Source organism: Crinia signifera, chromosome 9 (assembly GCF_055691185.1).
Source record: "Crinia signifera chromosome 9, ASM5569118v1, whole genome shotgun sequence".
NCBI lineage: Eukaryota > Metazoa > Chordata > Amphibia > Anura > Myobatrachidae > Crinia > Crinia signifera.
Genome location: NC_139225.1, coordinates 107,365,047 through 107,392,501, shown reverse-complemented (window position 1 = coordinate 107,392,501; position 27,455 = coordinate 107,365,047). Strand labels below are relative to the sequence as shown.

The following is a 27,455-nucleotide window of genomic DNA, read 5'->3' as shown; positions in this document are numbered from 1 at the left end:
TTCTTGGAAGAAGACCCTTGAAGGGAATTCTGTAACCCTGGGTTATAATTTCTAACACCCAAGAATCCCGGTCTAACAATGCCCATGCATCTTTGAACAGTGTCAGATGTCCCCCCATCTTGACCACCGCCGGGCAAAACCCTTGGCAGTCATGCAGATGGTTTGTCCTCTCCTTTGTGTTTGGTTTCTTATGAAAGGAACCAAATTTAGACTTTAGGACCTTTCCCCTGAAGGGCTGCCCTCGGAAAGACGCACCTCCTCTAAGGGAGGGCCGCAAGGCTGGCCTGAAAGCAAAAAACCTTGATGTCTGCTTGGCTGCAGGGACTGGCAGGAAAGTACTTTTGCCACCTGTGGCCTGCTTAATAATCTCTTCCAGTTCAGAAGCAAATAACAGCTTTCCTTTAAAAGCTATTGTCTCTAAGGCTTTCTTAGACACATTATCTGCCTCCCAAGCCTTAAGCCAGAGCACTCTCCTGGCATTTACAGACACTGTGGAAACTCTGGCAGCCATTTTGAGAGCTTCCTCTCAGACTCCAATACATGCTCTGCAGCCGTTTTTAAGCTTCTCTGCAAGCAATAACACACAAGGGTCAGCGTGTAAAATAGTGCACAAATTTCTGGCCCACACGATCATGGCCTTAGAGACCCAGGCTGAAACCATCAGAGGGCGTAGGGTGTATCCCACCCCTTAAAATAATGCTTTGAGGTTACCCTCCAGCTTTTTGTCTGCGGGGTCCTTAAACGCTGCTACCCCTTGTACTGGTAGCACAGTGGCTCCACCTGAGGTCTTGATACACGTGCCACAGAAGCATCTACCACTGGGACTTTTTTCCAGAGGTCAGCATGCGCCTCAGGCATGGGGTACAGGCTTAGAAATCTTTTAAGTATCTGAAGCCTTTTATCGGGGTTTTTCAGGCCCCTTTGCAGGGAGATATCAGATTCTTTACGCTGTCTCATAAAAAACAACCTTTGCAGGAGTTTATCCTTCACAGACAAATTTAATGCCTGTTTTACAGCAGTAATAAAATCCTCTACCCCTGAGGCTGAGGACTCTTCAGAAATATCACCCTGGTTTGGTTCTGTGTACTCTCCTACCTCATCAGCAGCTAATAATGGCCCTGAATAAGACCTTTTTGGGGGTCCCCACAGAATAACCATAAAACTTGTGCAACAAGTAATTTAAACCTGCTGATTCCCATAGCAGTATCCTGCATGACCTGTAATCAGTCAGGATCTGTCTGGGTCCGAGGCAAAGAGCTAAAAGATTGCTGAGAGAATGGCAATGGTCTAGGGAAGTTACCAGCCATCACTCTGCCTGTCCAGTAATGCACCAAAGCATTTTCAGACCTGCCTAGGGCTTGGCCCATGCAAGTTCCGATGTACTACCCTCTGGGGTTCACTCCCCATGGGTTTCACAGCAGCGCATATAAATACATAAGCCCCCCACAGGGACAAATCTCAGTGTACAACCACTGCAAGCGCTCAATGCATTTTAGGCTCCCTCCCCCAAGACCACAGGCTGTTGCTCAGACCTGATGTTCTCAATTGACACAGTCCCAGCATTAAATGTACAAACATTATATACAGAACCAATATACTCAGTTCACTTAGCTTTCTGTAGTCTTCAGAATGGGGAAAGCGATGCCCAGGAAATCCAATCACTCTGTCAGGATCTGTAAGCCAGCTCAGCTCCGCTGCAAGCGTTCTGAATGGCGCCAAAACAGAGTGAGGGAAGGGACCAAGTCCCTGCTGCTGCGGGGTCTGTGACTTTTGGCGCCAACTACCCCCAGACAGCCGCTCCCATTGTAGGATCTCCTTGTTCCAGTATCTCCCCCTCAGCTGGGGACCACTCGGAACATGCCTGTAACAACACTGCTGTCCTCTCATATCAGGAGCTCAGTGTGTAAGCTCCGCATAAAATGGCCGCCGCCATCACGGAGTGCCTGTCCCCCATGATCCCCACCTAGCGTGAAGCCGGTTTCAGAGCGCTCCGGAGCCCAGGCAGCTTCTTAAAAGAAGCTGTAAGCGCTGCACAGGGAGGCCAGACAGCGTCTCCCTCGTGCACAGTGAGCTGACAGGACTCGCTTCTGTCAGCTCCTGCTGCGCTAGCAGTGTGAGGATTCACTAATGAGAATCCTCACACTGTGCCTACCTAGCTAGTGTAAAAGTTAATAAAATAATAAAAACCCTAACTAGCTCTACTCCTTCGGCTGCTCCGGCAGCCCTTTAGAATAGCACCCACTCCAGTGGGCACCTAACACGAACTGAGGAATCTGGGATGCAGTAGGGGAGGAGCCTACCCTCCAAAAGCTTTAGGATAGGTGCCTGGCTCCTGCGGACCCTCCTACATCCCAATGTGAAGCTGTGTCACCAGGACCATTGAAAGAGAAAACATAAACTGTTAGGACTACTTAAGGATTGGATTTATAAACATATGAATTTTTTTTTACTGTATAATGCAGCGGTTCTCAAACTGTGGGTCCTGACACTCTTAGCATGGAGTCGCGACTCCATGTTGCTGACCATCAGGCTGATGACTTTTCTCATCTCAGTGATTCAAGAAGTTTAAAAAAATCAGTTGAATTGTCTGTCATTTTAGACACCTCCCATGATTATGTGCCTCCACAATGCTGCCATGTATGTGCTGTCTGCTGACTACACATGTGATGTTATGACCTTCTGCAGTAACTTTCTGGGGTCCTGTCATTATTCTTATTGTCTAATGAGGTCCCAAAACAAAATAGTTTGAGGACCCCTAGTATAATGCAATAATCTGGGTGCGGGAGGGATGCAGTTGGAATCTTGATGGATGGGATGCCAGCGGTTAATGACATATGTGAAAATCCCGTCATCCGCAATATCCTGAACATAAATTAGGGTAAGGAAGCGGGGGTATGTGTAGGCTGCTTGTGGGGATGGTGGTGGTATAGGATGTGGGTGGGAAAGGGTTTAAATGCAGGGGGCGTGTGTAGGCTACTTTGGGGGGGATAGGATGTGGGTGGGAAGGTGAAGGCTGCTTGGGGTAGTGTGGGTATAGGCAGCTGGAGGGGAGGGTTGGGGGTGGGGCTAGGATTAGTTCAGTTTATCATTTGTGTTGGGATTATGGCAGTTGGGATGCCAGATCTGGTATTACTGCCAATATCCCGTACCAAAGAGTAGGGGTAAAAGTATATTTGAAAAACCATTAAAAAGTGTGGTTTCATTAAGTATTTTTGCTTTCTCATTTCAAGCTAGCTTAGACCATATCAATTTTAACATTCAAAATAATTTAGTATACTTTCATTTTGGAGATCATTTATGCATGGAACTTTGCTAGGTTACAAGTATGACTTTGTTCACCTGCCCAAGCTCCTCGTTCAGGTCAGACGTATTCACCAAAGCTCCTTCCTTTATATCCTCGTCGTACATGTCCTTATCCCACGCAATGAAGAAGGAACCCAAAAACTTCTGCATTTCCACAGTGACATACATAGACACGGGGATGATGAAATTGAAAAGGACCATGAAGGACAGGAAATCTGTAAAAATCTTCAGTATCTGAAACAAAAATACATCACTAATGACAAAAAATACCTACAGCAAAGTAAGAAACTTGGAGCTGATTGATGCTAGCAATATTTTTAAGTGAGCATAAAAAGACACATTAACCAGCACTGCTGTATGGCACTATGCAATATGGGATGATTACACTCTACTCCCTGTGCAACCAACAGCAAGCAGACTGCAGTGCTAAGCTTTACTGGTATTTCATACAGACATCTGTTGCCCCCGTAGTTAAAGGTCAGATGGAATCCCTTCCTTTGGACTATCCAGCACTGCAATATCTGTGCACGCTCACAGGCAAACCAGTGCCAACGTGTGTACAATGCCAGGGAACACTGTACCAACAGAAGTACACAACATCATAGGGGGCAGTGTTAACCATGCCGACATCACCCGGCCTTGTCATGTGTAATGTATAGCATAGAACAAACTAGCACATGTGCCATAACATCCACTGTGTAGCTTAAAACACACGGTCATCAGAACTTTTGTGTGTTACATAGAACAATGCTAGATGTATGAAGCCTTGACAAGTGATATAATGGACAGTGATAAACCAACAACCAACAAGCTCTTGTCATTTTTCAAACCCAGCCTGTGATATGACAATTAGGAGTTGATTGGCTGGTACTTTATCACTCTCCATTTTATCTCTTTTCAAGATAAGTACATCTGGCCCTATATCTGTTGTGAGCCACATATGACATGCTGCCATTACACCTGAAGTCTGGTCGACAGACTGCAATATCCGCACCGTGAGCATTGAACGCTACCTTAACATTTGTCACAAAACAGCATGTCACTGCAACTCTGAATACACCATGCCAATGACATCTACACAATGTCACATAAAACCTAGTACTGTCATTTTCTGTTATGTTATGTAAAGCCAATCAGCATTAGCATACATTTTCATGAAACCGTAAAACAAAAAGTGTAACAAATATCAGCCCACAGTTGTAATATAATATGGCACAAAGTAATGAAATAAACAAATCCGCTACCTTGAACGACTCTCTTTCCTTGCGAGTCTTCTCGTTGTACCAGGGCTCATCGTTGCCGGGATTACTTTGCCATATATATTTTAAAGCAGTGCATATAGATGCTTTGGAGACCAGGATGGATAGATACACTATTAAAAAAGCATTTATGGATCTGAAAGCAAAAGGAAAGACATGTAGACAGTGGTGGTGGCAACATCATCTCCAAGACACATGCTTCACAGCAATACAAAACTTTGTAAGATTACATACAGTAGGTGTATAATATATTATCATATATTGATATCTATAAAATAATGCCGCTAGATGGATGGCTACAGCCCCTTCACCCTCCCAGCAGCATAGACAATGGGTGGGAGATGGATGTTGGACGTGGCGGCGGCGGCTGGGGGGGTGTTGGGGAGTGGAAGACAGGACATCATTCTAAGATTGGGAGTGGCTGCCAGGAACACGGTAAGTATGTGACTGGAGGGAGTTCATGGAGCCGTGACAAATACACATTTAGTTTAATCCTATCATTGCTGCTAGAAGTTCCCTATTCCCTTAAGGGGCCTACTCATGGGGCGATTACAGGGCTAAGAGATCTGACTAGATCGCTTTGAAAATGTCCCTACATCGCTCAGTGTGTAGTGGCCATAGAGATAGTGATGCATGGCCCCGCACGTCGCCATCGCTCAACGATTAAGATCCAGTGTGCTGGATAAATCTACTTAATCGCTAGTGACGATTGCTCAGTCCACGTCACTGGCGAATCACTGTGCAGCGCTGTGTGATGAGTGACCTAGCATCACTCACATCGCATGCCAAACTCTCCCTTCTACTGTTGTCCATGCACCGTACATTTTGCCGATGAGATTTTATTTTCTAAATATTTGGTTTTCTAAGCTGCCAGTATTGGCTGTATTTTAAAGCTGAGTACACCTTAGATAACATGCAAATGATGCAATGTCGTCAACGATTTCCTTTGAACTGCCAGTGAAATGATTTACTGCCTACATACTATATGCCATCTTGCAAAACATTTTGGCAGTGGCAACATCTAGGATGATGCGGTTGTTAACAATACATACAAATCTTCCTACTTTTTCAAAAGATCAGTAGAAAGGAAAAACAACTGGCGGGAAGGAACATCAGCATCGCGTGAGAGCGTACACACTGGACGATCTACCGGATTTGTCGCTCCGAGCCGGTTATCGTTCACATAAAAAGTCTAATGTTTACCCAGCTTTACATCCTCTTATTAACATTTAACCACAATAAATTATAATATAAATAAATTGACATATCTCTATGGAAAGGAAATACGCAGGAAATAATAATCATAAGAAGAGAAACCTTATTGCTTCATATTCCTTCCTGTGGTACAGACAAGACCTATTTCTGCTGGTAATTCCCATTCACATAAGTGCTTCAGGGGCAGATTTACTATAATTAACAGATTTACTATATTTAGCAGCGAGGTTCGGTCATATGTGCGGCTGGGAGCATTTCTAAGTATTATGGGACGTAGAGCTTTGCTTGTTTTTGCAGAACCTTTATGGGGCATAATTAAACAAAGCTTACCTCCCCTAAAGTTCTGTGAGGTGTCACTGCTCAATGTCGGGTCTGCCTATGATATATGAGGATGTAGTGTCTTTTTTTGGCTTTCTAGTTGAGAGATGTTTTCCCAGGCAACCAGAGGAGCAATATAAATACAGCCAGTCACAGAGGGGATGGGGATCATTAGGTCGACATGCATAATGTCAACAGTCAATAAGTCGACAGGCAGATGAAGGTGGACACGCAAAAAAGGTTGACATGCGTTAGGCCAACATAGGCAAAATGCTGACACGATCAAAAGGACGACATGGGAAAAGGTCAACATGAGTTTTTCAGGTGTTTTGGTGTCTATGTAGACATAGACACCGTATTAGATGTCCCCTCACTATTGTATTCTCCCTTTATGCACACTGGGATGGTAAAGTAAGTCGGTTAAAAAAAAATGAAAAAAGCATGTCGACCTTTTCCCATGTTGACCCTTTTTAATGCGTCTATCTAATGCATGTCAAACTTTTTAGGTGTTGACCTTCCGTCTGTTGACTAATAGTACTGACTGCTTATCGTTACAGAGTTACTATGAAGTTGCTGTTAATTAACTGCCGCCTAGAGATTGAAGGTGCTTTTCAAAGGCAGTTTATAATGATGCACCTATAATGCATAGTATTGACTCTAGATTTGAAATTAAAGTATTTTAATGTCAGCCTGAACAAAATGTTATGATTTGAACAACAGTATAGGAACTTTATATGCAGCACAGCACAGTAACATTAATAATAATAATAGCATCTATGGTCTGTCCTTCACCAAACACACAGAGAAATCCTTCAGATATTTATACATCTCCCCGATGGGTTTATTAAAATAAAGTGTGAAAAAGAAATGACCTTGTCCTTGTGACTAGAGGAAATGCACAGGACAACTATTTGTCTCAATCTGTAACTGGAACGTCACCAGTGGACGCGGGAACAGAGAATATAAACTTTAGCAAAGTAGTGTTTATATAAATCAGACTTACTTCTCAACAGCGGAACGTTTCTGCGACTTGCCTTGGTAGTTCAAAGCCATTTTGGTCTCCATGCCAGTGTATACAGCAACACCTGCAAAACATTAAAGGCAGCCTAATAACCAAACATACCCAAAGCCAAATAGTACTTTCCATTTATTTTACATTGGAAAAGCTCTGTAAACAATACACTGATCTTTATTGTAACAATCATAACCACAAGCAGTAGATGCCGGTACAGTGGCCATCTGCAGTACTGTAAAAAAAAAGTTGTGGCCCGTATGCAATAAAAATGATGCATAGTAAGAATGTTTTAAAAAAAATAGTGTAATAGTTTATATTTATCAATTAACAAAATACAAAGGGAAGGAACGCATGAGAAATCTAAAATTAAATCCATATATGGCATGATCCTGCTTTGCTTTCAAACTGCATTAATTCTTCTAGGTACACTCTAGTTAGGGATTTTGTAAGATTGTAGTCACGTGTAGGAGTAATCAACTATAATCAAACAGATGATAATGATTCATTTCACTATTAACACTACTATTTTTGAAAGCATTAATTCCCCCACATACACTACTGCGACTTATCTCCCGGAGAAGTCGCAGCCGATCCCCCTTGAGCCGCCCAGGCTTCTCAGGCAGCAGGATTGCATGTGATACATATCGCATTTAGTCCTTTTGTATGTGATCTACCTGCTGCAATCCCATTCCCCGCTGCCGGGAGGCTGCCCACCCCCCGCCATGGTCCGCACATCCTCACCACTTTACAAATTATACAAATCAATTTGCAGGGTAGCAAAATCAGTCTGGGTTGACTAACGGTGTGTACACGCGGTGAGATCTGACATTAGATTTTGACTATATAGTCAAAATCGCATGCAGATCGTAAGCAGATCGCACAGGTTTTTTACCTTTCGTTCCCGTTGCGCGCTCCCGTGACAGCACAAATCGAAACCCAGATAGACAGGGCAGCATTGATTATATATTGCAAATCTAATGCTGATTGTATGAATTGTATGTTAAAAGTACAGAGATAGCAAAGATTGCATAGCACCTGAATCTTAAGTCGAATAGCAAGGGGATCTCACCATGTGTACACACCATAGATTTGAGTGCTATGCAATCTTTGCTAACTCTGTACTATTTACATACAATCTGCATATGATTTGCACTATATAGTCAATACTGCCCTGTCTATCTGGGTTTCGATTTGTGCTGTCACAGGAGCGCGGTAAAAAACCTGTGCGATCTGCATATGATCTGCATGTGATTTTGACTATATAGTCAAAATCTAATGTCAAATCTCATCGTGTGTACACAACATTAGACCTGTAGCAGTCCAAGAAGGGGGCAGGCGGCTGATGTCCTGTGACATCAGCCTCCCGCCCCAGCAGGCAGCTGCCCTTTCCTCCATATGCCTAAACTTAACCCACCCATCACATAGTCCAACCTTAACTCCAGCCCCTGTAATTACCATCCTGTGTCAGGATTCTGTCTGTCGGAATCCCACTGTTGGTCTTCTGACTATCAGGATCTCGACTGCTGGTAATTTGGCCACACTGCTTCCATGCATAGACACTTAAGGCTCCCAAACACTAGTCTGATTTGTCCTAAGGAGCTGGTAGCAGCAAGTGCTAGGCGGCTGGCCGGTTATTGGCTGAGAGAATTCTTTTGAAAAATTTTTTTTTTTTTTAATTCAGCAGCCGCTTTTCACCCGGCTGCCCGGCACCTGCCGCTACCAGCTGCCCAGACCCCACAGCTACCAGCTCCCCGTCGCTGTCTGTCCCTGCACAGAGATGTGTGCTTCACCACTGACACTCACCTACGGATCGGACCAAACACATTGTGGGCAATGTTCCCTCTTATTTTTAAGAAGCTTTGTGCAACTTTAAAAGGAAATTGCAATTTTTGTGCGTCACATAATAGTATAAAATATGAGTTAATAAAGCAATTTGAATGTTTACAGACTTCACACACCACACGTATAGGCTATAGCAGTGATTTTCAATGTTTTTAAAGTCGTGACACACTAAACAAGATTTTAAAATTGCCAAGGCACACCATCAGTTTTTTTTAAGCAAACATAACACATGTAATAACACATATCGACATAGATTTAATATATGTTTATATTTGTTTTTATTTCTATTTTTCTCCAGCAGCACCAGCTACACATAATATGCCCCCCAGCAGTGCCAGGTACATAAATGCCCCCCTGACGTCAGATGCCGGCATCGCACAGCGCGCATAGAGCAGGCAGGCTGGCTCCAGGCTTCACTATGGTGGCGCCCTGCGCGACCGCTTAACTAAAACATGCCTGGAGACAGCACCAGCTCTGACAGTTGTGCGGGGGGCGGGTGGCAACATACATGTGTGCGCTAGGTTGTAATGTATGTGCACGCGCTCGGCGAGTTGTGTGCGCGCGCACATCTTAGAGGGAACATTGATTGTGGGTGCTAAAAACTACCCGCGATGTGCCACTGATGGATCCAATCCAGCCTCAAGCACATTCAATCTGTAGGGTCCGACACGATGCGCACGGGACTATGCATAGGGTCGGGGGGATGTCAAACACATCCAATTTGGCCCGATTAGGCGAAGACTAGGGTTAAAGCATATTCAAATCTATATTTACCATAAATCTTCCTTGTATTTTTTAAGGTCGCTCCTTTCAGCAGCAAGTTTTCAGGTCCCAAAGACCTAAAGAGAGCAAAGATTGAACGAGAAAGTTGGCGATAAGAAGGATAAAAAGTTTGGACATTTTACTACTAGTAAAACTGACAATATTATACCTTGCTTTAATCTCCTGGTTAACATATATGTTCATTCGTCCAACGAACCTGAAAAAAATATTCAAAGCATAGATGAGACCAAAAGAAATGGAAATGGGCATCTATGTGAGCAGAGCAGCTTTGCTGGTCTCACAAATGACCAAAATGTAGCATATGTGATCTAAGAACAAGCGATCTGGAATAAAATGCGGCTGTGGCAAGTCACAAGGTGGTTTCACGGTCATCTTTATTGCCAGCCAGTCTCTGCAGAGATGCTATAGGTGGTAGGGATGGGGGAGGGGGCGGGGAAGAAATGAGGCTTTGGATATGAACACAATAAATTTTCTTGCTTTTGATGACATTTCTCAAAACTGATACATTAAACAGTGTTATGTTGCCTTGAAAATGATCTATATTATAATTGAACACATACAACCATTTCTGTTCCAACCTTTTTCACATGACGACCATATGGGGTCAGTCTGGACACTTCCAACATTTTCACGGCCTAAAAATGGCCTACAGTATATAAACAGCATAGGCAGGGGTTAAAGTGAGCTGGAATGGGTGGTACGAAGTTCCACCTGTAATTGTGAGGTGGAACTAGTCAACCTTCACCTTGTCCCAGCACAGTAATTCTAACACCCAAGCATTATAGTTGGGAAAGGGGTGCTAAAAACTCTATCAATGGCACTGTCTCTTCCTAATGGGGGAAGGGAGGTGGTAGAATCAAGTGGTAAAGGGAAATGAGTTCCACCACCTCTCTAGGACCACTAGAGAGCCCTGAGCATTGGGTTCTGTACCCAAGGGGATGCGGGACAAGGGATCTACAGCAAAAAGATAGACAGCCATTAGATCAGGGGTGGGGAACCTTTTTTGTGCCAAGGGCCGTTTGTATGGGGAAAAAATCCTTCGGGGGCCATATGTAAAAATTTATCTTACAAATTGTCCTGCTGCAGCCGTCCCACGCTCCGGCGGCTGCTGCAGAATAGGACTGACAGTCTCCGGCTACTGTTGATTAAGAGGAATCTCGCGAGAACTACCGACCTGTCATGAGAATTCCCCTGTACTTGACTCCCGGCAAAGCTGCCAAAAAAAAATGATGTCGACCTTTTGACTGTCGACCTAGACACTGTTGACCTAATGGCAGTGTCGACCTTTGTGTTTGTCTAACTAATGGTGTCTATCTTTTTGCTGTAAACAAATAGTCAGGATACCTACCCAAGGGGCTGGCAAAGCCTTGGGGGTGGTGAAGCATTTTACACAGCATTCACAGTATTTGCAAGGCCTCATGTGAGGCAATTTTTAAGTAGACACAAGAAACGCCTGCTTGAAAATTGCAGTTACACTTCTAGTCATTCACCTGTAGTAATGGTGTTAAATCAGGTTTTAATGTTTATAAAGCTTTTATAATGCAAGTTGAATGATCTATATACCAGCATGAACATCCCTTATTACTTACATATATTCTAGTCATTAATTCAACAAAAAATGAAAGAGATAAGGAACCAAGGAGCATATGATGTCAGAGCTTTGTTACACCAACACACACAATAAACACAGTTTGTTTATGTGTGTTTGCAGTAATAATAAGAATGATGCCCCTTTCCCACTGCAGCTCAAAAACGGTAAATTGACGATTTTTCAGTGCAAAATACCGTTTAAGGCTGCTGTGGGAAATTGCCAGAGTTGAAATACCGTTTAAAGTTAAATGGTATTTCAACCCGTTTTAAAAGCAGAGTCCTACACGCTAAAATAACGTTTTTGAGGCAGTGGGAATGCCTCTTAAATGTTATTTAGTGATAACAACAGGCTACAATTCAGTGATAGGCTGTTGCCTGTGTTCTGACCCTCCCCACAACCAGGAAATTTGTGGGGAGAAGATTGTAGAAGAGCAAACCCTCCAACTGTACCGAATTTGCCGGTCCAGTACCGTTTTTTAACGGTCTGTACCGGCAAATTAACACTGTACCGAATGTACCGATTTTTGCCTTTGTCCCGACTCTCTTCTTGCTCCGGGCTAACTCCTGTCCCTGCGATCATCTCTTACACCAGAGATGAGCTGCTGGCATTCTATGCCTCGGTACCCCTAGGACTAACCTCCGTTGGATCCCTGCAGGCTCCAGGACGCTGCGTGCCCGGAATCCCCAAGTGTGTAGGAAGGCTGCGGCCAGCGTGTCTGCTGCCGTGTGTGGAGTTGCGGTGAGCCTGGGAAGGTGCACGTTGTGGAGGCGGGCGGGGAGAGATCGCGGACCCGGAGTCCAGTCCAGTGAGGCTGGCTGCAGCGTGGAGACGCGCAGGAGGACTCAGGCGGCGGCAGATCACAAGGCGGCAAAGAATCTATACGCCGCGGCAGCCGCTGTCCCTGGATGCGCCCAGGCTGAAGGCATCCCTGGAACTGGCTGCCAGCTCAGCACAGGGTTTGTAATCTCCGGCACGGCCATTACCCTAGCAACCCCCGCTCCCCTTCCATTAAGAATCGGGACCCCCGGTGCTGCTGGTAACCCCTCTATCCCAACTCACCACCAGGCTATGCAGGGAAGTCCCAGTGTGGCAGGCATCCCAGCAACCCCTTCCCACCCCTGGGCAAGCCATGCGATGCCCAGTGTGGCAGGGCAGGCATCCTAGTAACCCCCTCCCACCTCTGGGAAGTCATGCAACTTCCGGCGCAGCTGGCACCCCCACTTACCCCCAGGCAGGGACCCACGGTGCGGCTGGCATCCCTGCTTAGGTACTGGCAGGAGTGGTGATCCCCAACACAGTGTGTGCCTTTTTAACCCTGAAAAGCCCATTTAAAATGACAGGCACTCATTTCTGCTGTAAAAATGTTTTGAACAGCTTAAATGTTTTACCTGCAATGGGAATGGTACTTAAATGGTATTTAAAACGGTAATCTGCTGCAGTGGGAATGCTAATACCGTTATAAATACCATTTAAGATTACCAGTACTTTAATGTAGCTTTCACATCACATAAAACATTTTGAAACGTTTTGAAAAACTGTAATTTTAAATGGTATTTTAAACGGGTCTAGTGTTCATATTGCAGCAGATTACCATTTAAAAATACAGTTTAAGTACCAGTCACATCACCAGTCAAGCCGTTTAACCTCTGAACACGATTCTACCCACAGCTTATTTCCTGGTTCAGGGAAGGGACACAAGACAAGGGACAGCCTATCACAGTGCTCTAACCTTTATTTTTTACTAAATACCATTTCAATGCCATTCATACCCCTTTCACATCGCACTTTTAAAACGGTATATTGCCGTTTTTTTCCCTTTTTAAAACGTTTAAGGGTGCACTGTGAATGCACCACAGGCAATTTACCGTTTTAAATTAACTGGCATTTCGAACCGTGTAAAAAGCAGAGTCCTACACGGTTCCTTGCCGTTTTTTGTGCAATGTGAATGTGTACAGTTTGTCTGAAACGGTATTTCAGGCAAACAGCACAAGCACAAGCACAATCCCACTGCTATACAATAGGTGCGCGCCAGTGGTGTCCAGGTGTGCACCACTGGCGCAGCACCTCTACGGGACACCCCCGTGACCACCTTCTGTCCCCCCAGTCATTGTCCCCCCCCCCCTGTACCTGTGCTCCGGCGATCGGTACGCCGGAGCTTCTCTGACCCGCCCGCCAGCCAGCCCAGCCCGTCCGACAGCCTGTCACTCATACCTCATACCTGTCACTGGGTCACCTTACCATGGTGCTAGCCCCCGCTACATACGCCATATATACACCGTATATCACATGAATCTGATTCTGCACTCACCCGATGAATCTGCAGCCGGGATCTCTGTGCGCTGGGACTGCTGCTGAGTCAGCATGCTGCGGGGCTCAGTGTCCTGCTACTTGGCAGCAAAGGGGGACTCGGAGTCCTTCCGAGCAGCGAACATCCCCCAGCCTGCCGCCGACGTCACTGCTAAATATGACAGGCGCCGCGGCTTAGGCAGGGGGGACTCGGGGAGAGAGGCAGCAAGGAAGCTCCGGCGTACTAACGCCGGAGCGGAGGCGAGGGGGGCGGGCTGCTTCTGGCTTTCTGTGGTGGGTTTTGCTGGGGCAGGATAAACCTGCCCTGGTAGGTTTGTCCTGCCCCAGTAAAACCCACCACTCAAGGGGTTAAAGGACGCCTGTACCCCAAATTCTTAGCACAGGCAAAAGGCACACATAGCACTTGAAACGTGTTCTGGATGAAACGTTTCAAGTGCTATGTGAATGACACGTAACCGGTATTTAAAACGGTAATCTGGGTCACTGTTAAGGCTCTGACCCGTTTTAATTACCGTTTTAAAATACCGGTTATTAAACCGTGTCTGCGATGTGAAAGGGGTATCAGACAGCACAAAAAACGGCTCTGAATTGGCTTTAAAACGGGTAGGACTCTGCTTTTTAAACGTGTTGAAATACCAGTTAACTTTAAATGGTATTTCAACTATGACACTTTCACACTGCAGCCTTAAACGTTTTAAAAGGCAAAAAAACGGCAATATACCGTTGTAAAAGTGTTATGTGAAAGTACGGGGCTTTGTAGGAGGCTGCGTTTGTGACCTCGGGAAAACAATACATTTCTGTAGATAAGATCTCTTCACAATGTTAAAAAATAAAAACATAAACACATGCAAGCCTAGAAACACAGTCAAACCTTCAGAAAATCAGAAGATTGTGTAATTAAAACCCCCTGCAACATTTCATTTGAATGCTCTAGTTATTTTAATTAAGGATTCTTAATTAAATGCTTTAAGCTACAATCTAGTCATTTTGTAAAAATAAAGTCTTGATGACTAATGATTAACTATTTAAGGGGCTGCTTTAATTAAAATAAATAGTTTGTGTGTGTGACTAATGCGTTGCCAACCAGACTCATATTCTGATTAATGACCTGAACTAGGGGAGCACACTAATGCGTTTGCGCATCATAAACTTTGCAAATCACGTACAATCGCTCACAGTGCACGCGTGCACTACAGTGACCAGTATTCTAGGTGCATGTATCTGACAGTCACTGTAAGAAGTGGATCAGGGGCACCAATCATCAGTAGTGTACCTTGGTGCCACGGTGCCCGGAGCAAGGGCATGTTTTGCGCCCCCCCCCCCCAATGCCTGCTCCTTACCCCATGCCCCCTGTGCCTGATGCCGACTCTGTGTATCCTGTGCCTGCTCCTTACCCTGTGACCACGGTTTGCTGGACCCAGTAACCCCTTTCACATCGCACCAATTACCAGGTCGAACCGGCATGAACCCGATAATTAGGTGCGGTGTGAAAGGGGTATAGCGTAGATCCAGCCTAGTTAATGTAGCAGCAGGCCATCACTGTCAGCATAACTTGCAGCACTTATATTCAGTTTAACATATGTGTAGTCAGTATAACCAGTGCTGTTTTTCAGCAGGAAGAGTTGGTACTTTCCATAAATTATATATAATCATTCCATATACATACACACACAATTTCTATGTTTTTTTTTTTAAATAGCTCCACCCACAGATCTAGAGGTTCCGGACCTATAATTCTAGAAAAAAAGTACAGAGTTTAATATATGTGCAGTCCGTATATAACATGTGTGCAGCCAGAAAACCAGGCACCTGCTGCCACAATGTGTCCCTGCTCCATGTAGCACAGGCTGCTGTCCTGTCACCGGCTCAGATACACACAGCAGGAGGGGACCCGGCAGCTGTGACCTGTCCCCACACTGACCGGCGTCCACTCCCAGCCCGGGGCTGCCCCATACACAGGTGTGGGGGGTGGGTATGCTGCCTCGCCCCCTGATCTGCTAATAACACGGCATCTCCCCTATCCCGTTACCTGCACGCAGCTCAGCTGACATTCCCCGGCAGGCTCCGCTCCCCCCAGCTGGCTGCAAAGGTTAATAATAAAACTGCTGCCATAGCTGCGTGTCCTTGCACTGGGGACAGGGCGGCCTCCTCCTGCCAGATAGAGCTCCCGACCCGTAGTACATCTGACATCGCCTGACAGCGGGCTGGAGATGCAGGGCAGCCACGGCTCCGGCGCCCTCTGATCTTCCGGTGCCTGGAGCTCATGCTCCGCTCTCACTATGCCTCTACCAATCACACCCCTAGGGGGTTATTCTGATGGAATCGGTCCCCTGGGTGTTCGCACACAGAAGTCTGGGCAGGGGGCATGCCGGGGAAATCGCCCACGGGAACGCCCAGTGTTTTATGGGCGTTCCAAATGAAAATGCTGGGCCTCCCATGAAAATTTCCAGATGCCGCGGCCGGGCAGCTGACCTCAGGTACCCGCAGATCAGAGACACCACAGAGGTGTCTCAGATCTGCGAGCGCTGGAGAAATAATTCGGTGGTTGGCGTTCTTCCCTGCACCCAAGGCTGCGAATGGATGATTATGCATGTCATCCATTCGCAGCCGTGTGGGGGATCACGAGTGCGGGGGCTGCCGGCACTGCGGTCGGCGATTAATTCACACGCAACGCTGCGAATTTTGCAGCGTTGCGTGTGGACCAGAATAAAGGTCCCTAGTGTGCACTTATTTACTGACAGTAACTACTGAAATCTGTGTTAGCCACTAGCTTACTCTTCACAAAGAAAGTGCCCATTCTATGCTTCCACCGCAAATACCAACTTCCATGTTGGTTACATCCAAATGTACAACAGAGATGGAACTGGCTGTAATGTAGCTGTAAATACGGTGAGCATGCCTAGTGCGAAAGCATGTACCATACACTCTGCAAACAGGTGCACGTGCAACTCTAGTGCCATGTGTGCAAGGACTCTTTGGTTGATTGTGCAGGCATGGGGAACCAGCAATGATAGTCTGCTTGTTTTGTTTGATATTATACTGGAGGATGTAAAAGGGACGGGGGGTTGTGTTTAATCTGGTATCGCGCTTCAGGTAACTGACTTGCATACAGCACAGTACAAGGTGGTAATGTTCCTTTGTGTGCTGCCTATATCTGCACAGAGCTCAGACACATGGCGTGTAGTTTATCATCTCCTCACAATCATCAGGCTGTACACAATGCCCTCCATTCTTTTGCCAAACACACAGAGCCACACAGAGGCTGTATTAAGCAAGATAAAGCAGAGGTTGGATTTGGAGAACCACAAATGTGTATTTTTATGGAGGAAACGGATAAGATCGCAAACATCTCATTGGCTGGCTCTTTCTTTTCCATATAGATACCTGCACAACATTTTCATAGGTCTCCAATTAGATTACTGGGCAGGCAAAACATTACACTGTTTGCTTTATCTTAGTCAGTGACGCACACACCTGTCCATGCGGTAAGCACAGGACACGACACAGGGATGTATTTATCCCTATCTTCAGGTATTCTCCTTTGAAAGTGCAACATTAATGCATTTACTACATACCGGAGGGCCGATTCAGACCTGCACATTGAGCAGTGAATTCGGCCTCTCTGTCGATGGTGGGGGTCTGCTAATGCCCATGTGCAGACGCCCGCTGCGAGTGTCTTCAGCTAGAGTTTTCACTTGCTGGAGCGTTCAGACATTGATTGGTAGGGGTGGACACCCAGTGTTTCTTGTGCACCCCCTACAAAATAGAAACACTGGGCTGGCCTCATAGAATGCAGGCGTTCCCCTGCCTGTTCGGGGCGGGCAGATGAAGTCACATGTCATCAGCGCCCGCCCCTGATACATACAAATACGTGCAGATGAAAAGTAAGTCGTGTTCACTAAGGAACCATCAGCGTATTTTTCATCTGCGCGGGTGTGTTAGCATACACATTCGCACGCAGCGTATCGAGTGAATTTGGGTCGCGCGCGGGGTTCTGATTATATGCAGCCTAGGGAGCCGGTCTGAATCAGGCCCTTTGAAAAGGTGCATATACGTTTAAAAGATGCTTCTTGTAGACGTATTCAGGCAAATAAAAAGATAATTCAATGTATTATAATGCTTTTTATTATTAATAAAATGGTATGAAGCAGGAATAATAAAAAAAAAAAACTCAAAAGAAAAGCACACTGAATGTAGATATAATGATGACCTACCACAATATAAGTAACATTCATCGGGATGCCGTGCCTGGAACTTACTTGTAAAGGTCAGGTTGGGGTTGTTCACATTCAATAGTAGCGGTGAGCCCGTCCACTGCTTCATCAGTGACCAGACCATAGGTTTCACGTACAGCAACATAGGTCTAATACAGAACAACACGGCAAGTTACTGCATGCTCTCAGTGTGTACATTTTAGGAAAACTATATTATAAATCACTACAAAAGATTCCTGACTAATATGAGGAAACCCTTGGACTTGGGCACTATATTTAGAGTCCACATCTTCTATTACCAGCAAGCTCATCATTGATGGAAACACAGCTAAAATCTATCGCTAAGCTCCCATGCTATTTATAGAGCAGTCTAGAGATCCAAATTATTACGGCTGCCAAGATTCTGTTTTCCAACATATCACTATTCGGGCTGCAGCCAGCACGAAATGCGCTGCACTGCTCTGCAGGAAAGGCACGAGTGAGGCGAAAGCCTTATATATGGGACACGACTCGCTGCTCAGTAAGTTGCTGACCTCTTTATGAAACGCGTGAGGATTAGCATCAGGCACTCATACAAAACCATAAATCAGGTCATGTGCCTCCGAGAAGGATTACAACGTGTAAAACAAATGTTTTCTTGCAAGTTCAGAAATATATACGTGTGCAGAAGTTGAAAGACATTTAAAGAATGACTACCGCAATATTCAGTCGGTTGAAAAATAATCATGGCAAAGCATTGGCTGTAGTAATCATTAGACAATTAAAGTGAGCTGAAGGTGAAAGCCCCTTTAAAAGTGACAATAAAGCATTTCCCTTTGATGCACAATACCTATAGACAATTCATTTTTACAATATTTGACAACACATAGATGGCTCCTGTCACTGCAGAGTAGTCAGCATTTTGGCATCACCCCCACTGACTTCAAGTGTACATATAAATACACAGTAAAATAAATATATTGACGTGGCCCTAAATGCCACACCCTAACCATGTCTAATGAGAGGGGCTACCTTGCTGAGACTTGTAGTGCCACACACAAAGAGGAGGTGACAGCTGATGCACCATTCAATGATTACTAATTAGGGCCACTTCCACTATCCCCTATTATGCAGGTCCCCAGTTACAGACAGTGCAGCACAGCAGATACTCTCCCCTACAGCAATGTTGTCATAGACCAGTCATCTTGAGGTTACCAATAAGTACATTTTGCTTGAGGGGTCTAATTCCCTGTACACACACTGTGCGAGTCAGGGTCACTTTCGATTCGATTTGAACTATAGTCCAAAAGTAAAGTATAAAGTGGCCCTGAATTGAACAGTCTTAAGGGGTGTACACCCGGAGAACTTTTAACAAGAGATTTTGACTAGATAGTCCAAATCTCCCTATTTTTTTTCTCCTGCTTAGTCAATATTGTCCAGCAGAAATTGCTTAGCATAGATTGACTGTGCAGGCAAGGCAAGTTTGACTAGATCATAGACTATCATTGCTTAGACCAAATCGCTTAGTCAAAATCTCCAGTGCATCTAGCCAAAATCTCTCCCAAAATTGCTTAGTCAAAATCTCCCAGTGTGTACACCCCTTTAGCTGCATGGCCCCGCAGCATCAAAAGCAGAAATAGATTGTGCAGGCAAGTCTACCTCTGTTCGATCTGCTGGATGGAAAGGAGGACCAAGCTGCTCTGCTCAATGCACAAGCCCCCCCTTCCCCAGCCATCAGGTCGGCCTGTGTGTACTCCTTATTACAAGTGCTCACTTAGGCAATTTGACATACACTTTATAAAAGCTGGCAGAGGGGAAGAGAGCGTCTTTTCCGCTAGGTTGTTACAAAAATAGGGTGGATCAGCAAATGAGGGCTACTGCAAACTACATCAATTTGTCCATTCCTTTTTCTTGCTGAATGGCTAGCAATGGTACATTAGTGCATCAATCAGCATATACGTGATGTCCCCTGCACTTGGCTGCTGCCCAATGTACATATGATGGGACCATACATTTCCTCTACACTTAACTTAATATTGTGAGCTACATATAAGACGCCAAGCTTACATTATCTAGGTTCTATGTCAGTGCTATTAAGTCTGCTTGCAGAGCTCACAATTTAGTACAGCGCTATTTTTAGCTTTTCCTAGAACACTTTAAATCTCTGCTGGCAATACGCATGAGGTGCTACAGTCACTTGTGACATTAAAGATGATCGAGTATGTAATTGGGAAGGTCCATAAAGGCCAGGAAAATACACTGTAGGCAAAGAGGTGGCAGACAATTCTTAAAGTTGTTACAATGTACAACAGAATAATATTAAAGTGCGTTTAATTATAATTCCAGTGCAGCATCTAGTTGCTGCTAGCAGTTCTACATGCTAATAATGTGGCAGAACCATAGCATAATATCACAGGTGGTTCCGCCAAGGTGGATAATATGGCACAGAACACGACAAAGGGATGGACACAACATCATGACATTGCTTATAGCCTGAACAGAGGGAAATATATATATATATATATATATATATATATATATATATATATATATATATATATATATATAACAAAGTCAAGCAGGGCGGCACTCCATTCAAACGAATCTGGTGCAAGGTCCATAAAGTCAGTAAATAGAAAGCACTTACCCCCCACACTGTATGTGAAGGATCCAGACCAGCACTCAACGTAGGTGAAGAAAAAAGGTATTTATTCCATGCTGTGCAGTACAATAAACAGCTACCTGGCCCGACGGCCGTTTCAACTGGACTCTGACGAAGACTGGCTGAGTCCAGTTGAAACGGCCGTCGGGCCAGGTAGCTGTTTATTGTACTGCACAGCATGGAATAAATACCTTTTTTCTTCACCTACGTTGAGTGCTGGTCTGGATCCTTCACATACAGTGTGGGGGGTAAGTGCTTTCTATATATATATATATATATATATATATATATGCATCTGAGCTAGATAATTATGCATATATATATAATAATAAAGTAACAGTGCATTTGACGAAATGGCCTTTCCAGGTTCCTAACTTTATACAAGTTATTCCAACCAGTTTGTGTGGTTTAAAACCTACATGATGTCCATTATATGAGCAGAATGATGGGTTTGTAAATATTTCTATACATATATAGGACAAAGTCTGTAAATAAAAAGACATGGGGCGGATTGGGAACTAAAAGTGACTATGGAAACATTTTCTAGAAGTGGCATCACATGGGAGGTACCAAATCACATGTAGGTGGAGCCAACACCAAGCTAGATGGGATTAATACATCAAAGCGGTTTATTTCAATAAGCTTGGCAGTCAGAATATTAAACTGCTGTGACAAACCACTTTTCAAATAATACCTTACTCCCACCGCTAAGAATGAACCAAGACCTCAAACTTCCGTCTTGACGGCAAATAACTTGTTACCAAAATCCCCTAGAACAACTATCGCCACTCCTCTTCCAGTGGAGCCCAGATACACTCCAGCAATTATTACACCCCAAATAGCACCCACTCCTGTCCTTTTAATAGATGTCACAATGAATACAGATGGCCGCCCGCCTTAGATGAGTACTTGCAGCGTTGGGTATTCTGCTTGGTGAACTAGCAAATGTTACGTGTGGGGGAGACAGGAGGGGGATCTGACCACTACCCTGGGCAGGGCCAGATCATAAAAAAAAAAAGTGACTGGTTGATACTGTAAGTGGCCTTACAGGGGTGCCGGCCTACAGGGAATCTTCTCTGAAAGTTCTATGGCGCATCTGCCCCTGGAATAAATGGTGCAGCAGATTGCAGTAGCAGTACCTTGAAGTTGGACTCTCCATCAAGACTGGCTGTAGTAATGGTGCAGGTGCCATCACTACAGCTGGAGGACAGCAGGATGAGATCACACGGGAAGGTCTCGTTGTCTCTCACTTCTACTATATCACCAACCTTAGAAGAAAAAAAAAAAAAGAGAGAATTACTAATTTGCACAGCACAAAAAGTTAATGGTTCTTAGGGAAAACTAGAGGTAATATAAGGCTAGTCTACCATTCATTTACTACCAGTGTGTTACCTTAATGGGTGTCCACTTTCACCTCTTAAGGCCCTACAATAGTGAAATTCCACATGCGACCCTCCAGCTGTTGTGGAAATACACATCCCAGCATACTAAAACTGTGGCAGGGCATGCTGGGATGTATAGTTTCCAGTACAATATGTGCTGGATCGATTCCTGAAGATCTCCAGCACTGAAAGCATCAGGTGCAGCAAGGTGCATGGGAATCAGCATAAGCTATTGTACACTGTTAAATCTGCAATCCTGGAATCCTTTAATGCTAGCAAATCAGGGTCCGGGGGCAGGCTTAACATGGCTTAATGGTTTATGCTGACTCTAACGTTCCCTCAGTTCTGGAGATCCCCAGGAATCGATCCAGCACATTACATACATGAAAACATGTGGAGGGGTAGCAATACAACTATAGTTTCACAACTGCTGGAGGACTGCATGTTGAATCCCTAGAAAGAGTGAATTACTCAGCAAGGCTTGGCCTCTTCATGGAAAGAATGTACATTTTTGGCTTGGTAATGGTGGTGGAATAAAACTAGTGATCTTCAGCACACTGTAAACAATACAAGGGTTGTCAAGGAGTGGACAACCCCCTTTAAAATTATATGTTAAATGACTAGGGACTAGATTAAATTAAGTTAGCCCAAACAGGTGTGTCTGATCATGATGTTAGCAAGCAGAAGCTTAACTTGTGAAGACAATATAGAATCTAACCACTGCATACACCTATCAAATGTGGTCTCGGTAAATTAGTTTAGGTTCAATACGTCTGATCAGTTGGGATTGGGAGCTGATTGCATGTGCTTTTAAGCACATACAATCTGTCATTCGACTGGTCAGACGGCAAAAAAGAAGTCACTCTGCTGCCCTCAAGTCACATGACCCGCACAGGAGCAGGAAGGAGAGGAGTCCATCACTGCTGTGGTCGGACATTCCAGGACGATGGAGGTATGTGAATGTCTGCTTCAAAAGAAGTGCACGGAGGTAAAAAGGTTCCTGGTTCATAAACCCTCTAGTAGGGCAGCCCCCTATTTAAATAAGATTAAATCAATACAATCGTGCAGTAGATGGATTGTAGGATGGATTGTGAGTACATTGTGTCAGCAGGTCTTTCTGATGTATGGCCACGATGACAACAACCTTAAAACCTTTAATCTACTCCAAGCATAATACATTGCTCTACTGAATTACTACCTATGGTGAGAGGCTATTCCACTTATCCACTATTCTTTCGGTTTAGTCATTTTTCCTCCAAATTTCCCCTGAACTAACATCCCCCTTAGTTTCAGTGCATGCCAATACTCCCCTTTTGGAGAATGTTTCACCCCTCTATCCTGCCAGCACATGTTTAAAAGTTTCTAGCATGTCCCACCCCGGGGCATCACTGAAGGTTCCAGGGGACCTAGGCTATTACACATGTAGCTCCCCTTGTAATTCTGCTAAACACACGTGTATGGACGCTCAGGGACTCCCCAGTCATACTGCCCATGGTTACGGTATAAATAGTAGACAATGCCTAGCTTGACCACTAATGTCAACAGTGACTAGGTTGACATTCTGAAATGGTTGACATTGACAAAAGGTCAACACAAGCTTATGGTCAACATAGACATGGTTGACATGAATAAGGTCGCCATGAGTTTTTCACTTTTTTGTGTGTCTATATCGACTCGCCAAGCTTCGGGCACACTAGGATATTCCCAATCTATGCCCACTTGGATATTAAAGTATGAAAAAGCACCTTTTTCTTGCCCCAAAAAATAATGATAAACACTTATGTCGACCATAAGCTTGTGTCGACCTTTTGTCCATGTCAACCCTGGGCAAGTCGACCATTTCAAGCTATCGCTCTAGTCACTGTCGACCATCAGTGGTTGATCTAGTGACTGTCGACCTAGACATTATCTACCCAGTGACCACATACCCTGCCCATGTAACAAAGGTTAAACAACTGACACGTGTGACCCAATGCTTGTGGCCTTAATTTTATTCCTCGACTCTCACCTGCACCACCACCACCCCCCCCCCCCCCACACCCCAGGACAGGAGCCCTAGGCTAGAGCGTGATCAGCCTATTGGTCAATCATGCACTGGTCGCCAATTCCCTTTGCTGATCCAAACTATACACATAAAGATATTTTGGTAACGTAAGCGATTTCAACCATGCACAGTAATAGGTGCCCCCCCCCCCCCCCCCCCCCCGATCCATTACTGTAGTCACCCAGTCAAGAAAGTCAATAATGCTGCTTTCCCACTGCAGACCAGTTTAAAGTACTGGTAATCTTAAATGGTATTTAAAGCGGTATTAGCATTCCCACTGCAGCAGATTACCGTTTTAAATACCATTTAAGTACCATTCCCATTGCAGTGAACCGTGTAAAATGTAGAGTGCCTAACCCCCCCCCCCCCAGTGTAAAGAGTGCCTAATCCCCCCCCAAGTGTAAAGAGTGCCTAACCCCCCGTACCTGCCCTGTGCCCCCACCTCCCCTCCCCTTGTACTTACCTGCACGGGGATGCAGGGCAGTGGGGAGGCAGCGGGGGTCCATGCAGGGTCCATGCGGGGTACAGGCAGTCCCAGTGCCTGATGAGAACTAGTAGTTCTCACTTTGCGCATATGTAATGAGTGCACGTGCATAATAATGAGCCGCTCATTATGCACATATGTATTGAGCGGCTCATTATTATGCACGTGCACTCATTACACATGCACAAAGTGAGAACTACTAGTTCTCATCAGGCACTGGGACTGCCTGGAGGCTAAATAACGTTTAAGAGGCATTCCCACTGCCTCTTAAACGTTATTTTAACGTGTAGGACTCTGCTTTAAAAATGTGTTGAAATACCATTTAACTTTAAACGGTATTTCAACTTAAAATGGTAAATTGCGCTGAAAATCGGCAATTTACCGTTTTTTAGCTGCAGTGGGAAAGGGGCATAAGATTTGTTTCAAATGTTCTCTTTCCAGTAATTCCATGCTGAGTTTTTTTTTTTTTTTTTAAAGGGGCAATCATTTACAGGGCATGGTTTTGCCTTGTATATGATTGCCGCTTTAAAAAAGCCTCAGAGTTTGGCCAGCATTCCGCACGGCTGCCGAATTAGTTATAAGTGATTAGAATCCTATGCATATTAGTGAAACAGCCTATATATTCATTAAAGTAAATAGAAAAAAGGTGTATATTATATATTGGCTGTATTTGTATTTTGCAGCACGTTTTGCACGAGGGGTTACCTTTATTTTCTCACTCTCTTTCTTGACACATTTCGAGTTTTCGATAACGTATACTGTGCTCTTATTGACCTCATGGTCCGCGCGATGCCGCAGCCAGTCCTCATAGCCCTGGAAGGAAAGATAGTGCACGTGCTTCTCAATGTGCTTTTGCAGAATAAAACCACGATGTCCTATTGTCTAAACATTTTTTTGTTTAAAACCTATTGAACTTTAAGCTGCTCGGCTGAAAAAAACTAAATGCACATAATGAGGTCTTTTAAATCGACAATATAATAACGGATTTGGGATGAAGCGAGAGAGGCCCATTAACTAGACTGCAGCTGGTCAGAATATATCTGTATATTGATTCGCTCTGACATAAGCAACAGACTCTATAATATAATAACCAATACGTTGGCCCTACTAAACAGTGAGTATTGTTTTATTTATTGGATTCTAGTGGTTGCATTACCTGTTTTATAGCTGTAACTGTGATGACAAAGAATAGAGGAAGGCCACTTGTTACCGGGCTTGTTGGTGTATCAACAATTGCCTGTAGAACAGAACAAAGGGTCATTGTATTAGGGGAGCACACGGACAGCAAAGTATTAAACAAAGGAGAAGCATGAATGCAATCACTGGAAGTAATCAGAAATCAGAACCTAAAACAATCAGTGTGGTATTGATTATTACGTACATTGGTCACAGAAGAGTTTTCTGCCCATATAAGACACAGCAAGTCTGAGGATGGATTGCCTTTACTGTATACAGGTCATAGAAGTCAGAGGTGACTTCCAGTATACGCATTCACTTCCAGTTGGAGGCACAGGATCAATCCTGCACAAAAACGTCGTAACTCATTGTTTATATAGAGTTACTGGAGATGATAAATATTTTAACATCGCTTCTGTACACATTACATGATGAAGTATGAAAATGACTTCTCCAGAGACCAAAACATTAGACATGAAATGTACACAGAAGTCTTACTCGCCTATAAAGATAATTTACGGAGCAGCTGTTTCTGAAGGTAAAGTGTACCCATTTGCTTACACAGAGTGCGAGCAGGAATATCCATGACTCATGCCCGAATGATGCATAATGAAATGAGAATCCACATTCTAATTCACTTTATTTTAAGTGGCAATTTTGTAGTTTCCACCATGTTCAATTTAAATTCTCCTCCTTAAATTATTTGCCTGGTGTGGTCACATTAAATCTGAACAAGCCAAGCTGGGCTTTCTCTGACAAGGTTGAGTCTCATAATCTCATGCTAGAATGTCAAAAATACCTGCAGGGTCTGCAGGCTCCTCTGCCCCATCTGGTCGGCGCCAGCCCTGTCCTCAGTTCCATACACAGAATGGCTGAGCCGTGGCTGCAGAAAGTTAGTGTCTCAGCAGCACCTTCCGCAAGACAGTGCCGCAGCAGCAGAAATGGGGGATCCTGAGGAACACCCACTTCCTGCAGCTGGCAGCTCTTTTTGTACTACTTTATTAAATAGTTAAGTGACTAATGATGCAAGAAGATATGCAAATGTAGTGCATGTGATCGCTTTATACGCTGGGTGTTCTTTTCAGGTGCTGGATGACACACCTAAATGCCCAACAGTCGGGATCCCGACTGGCAGGGGCCATTCACCCTTGTGGGGGTCCACAATGCCCATAGAGGGAGAATAGAACCTGTGGCAAGCACAGCGAGCCACCAAGCATGGGAGGGGCTCCGATGTGCCCGCCCGGTCGTACTACTGACAGTCGGGATTCCGATATCGGAGAAACGGATTTTGGAATTTAGACTGTTGGGTGAGCATACCACACCTGTTCCTTTCACAGTGGTTTAACCTATGCAGCATGTTTACTCCAGAGTTAAGCTAGCCATGTATGATAACAGTCCAACCAGTTGGACAAACCAATGACCACTCAGTGTATAGTACTGAATCAATCCCCCGCAGTCTGAAAATGGCTGAAAAATGGTCAAAACCATTCAGTTTAATTAGCAAATCTGTATGATTATACTGCCAAATTTATGCTATGAATGGAAATTGCCACCATATACCTTGCAACATAGGCCTTATCCCACACTTATACAATCATCCATTTAAGGCAGTGGTTCCCAAACTGTGTGCCGCGGCTCCCTGGGGTGCCTCGGGACACTTGCAGGGGTGCCTCGGGTTGGTCGTCCAGGACCATTCAAATTATTTATGATCAATTAATTATGGACAAAACCAGTGCTGGTGGTTGCCAATCATAAATATGTGTACAATCAGAAGCAAATTCTGTCCTTTACCACATAATTGAACCTAAGATTCACATATAAACACAATCTACTTCATTTTATATATATGTTTTTGGGCCTAGGGGTGCCCTGGAAAAATTC

General features: G+C 44.5%; 1 protein-coding gene across 7 annotated transcripts in view; it reads right to left on the bottom strand.

Moving 5' to 3' along the window:
• Positions 1-27,455, bottom strand: part of ATP11C (ATPase phospholipid transporting 11C (ATP11C blood group)) — a 151,855-nt gene that overhangs the window by 61,849 nt on the left and 62,551 nt on the right. For all 7 annotated transcript variants that reach the window (XR_014460722.1, XM_083159462.1, XM_083159466.1 and 4 more), the window contains exons 4-12: positions 25,555-25,635; positions 25,104-25,211; positions 21,628-21,756; positions 17,893-17,996; positions 9,884-9,931; positions 9,727-9,791; positions 7,099-7,180; positions 4,548-4,698; positions 3,340-3,537 (exon numbers count right to left, since the gene is read on the bottom strand). Coding sequence is in view for 6 of the 7 variants with exons in the window: in XM_083159462.1 (XP_083015588.1) it covers positions 3,340-3,537; positions 4,548-4,698; positions 7,099-7,180; positions 9,727-9,791; positions 9,884-9,931; positions 17,893-17,996; positions 21,628-21,756; positions 25,104-25,211; positions 25,555-25,635 (966 nt within the window). In the remaining variant the exon portion in view is untranslated. The remainder of the gene's footprint in view (positions 1-3,339; positions 3,538-4,547; positions 4,699-7,098; positions 7,181-9,726; positions 9,792-9,883; positions 9,932-17,892; positions 17,997-21,627; positions 21,757-25,103; positions 25,212-25,554; positions 25,636-27,455) is intronic.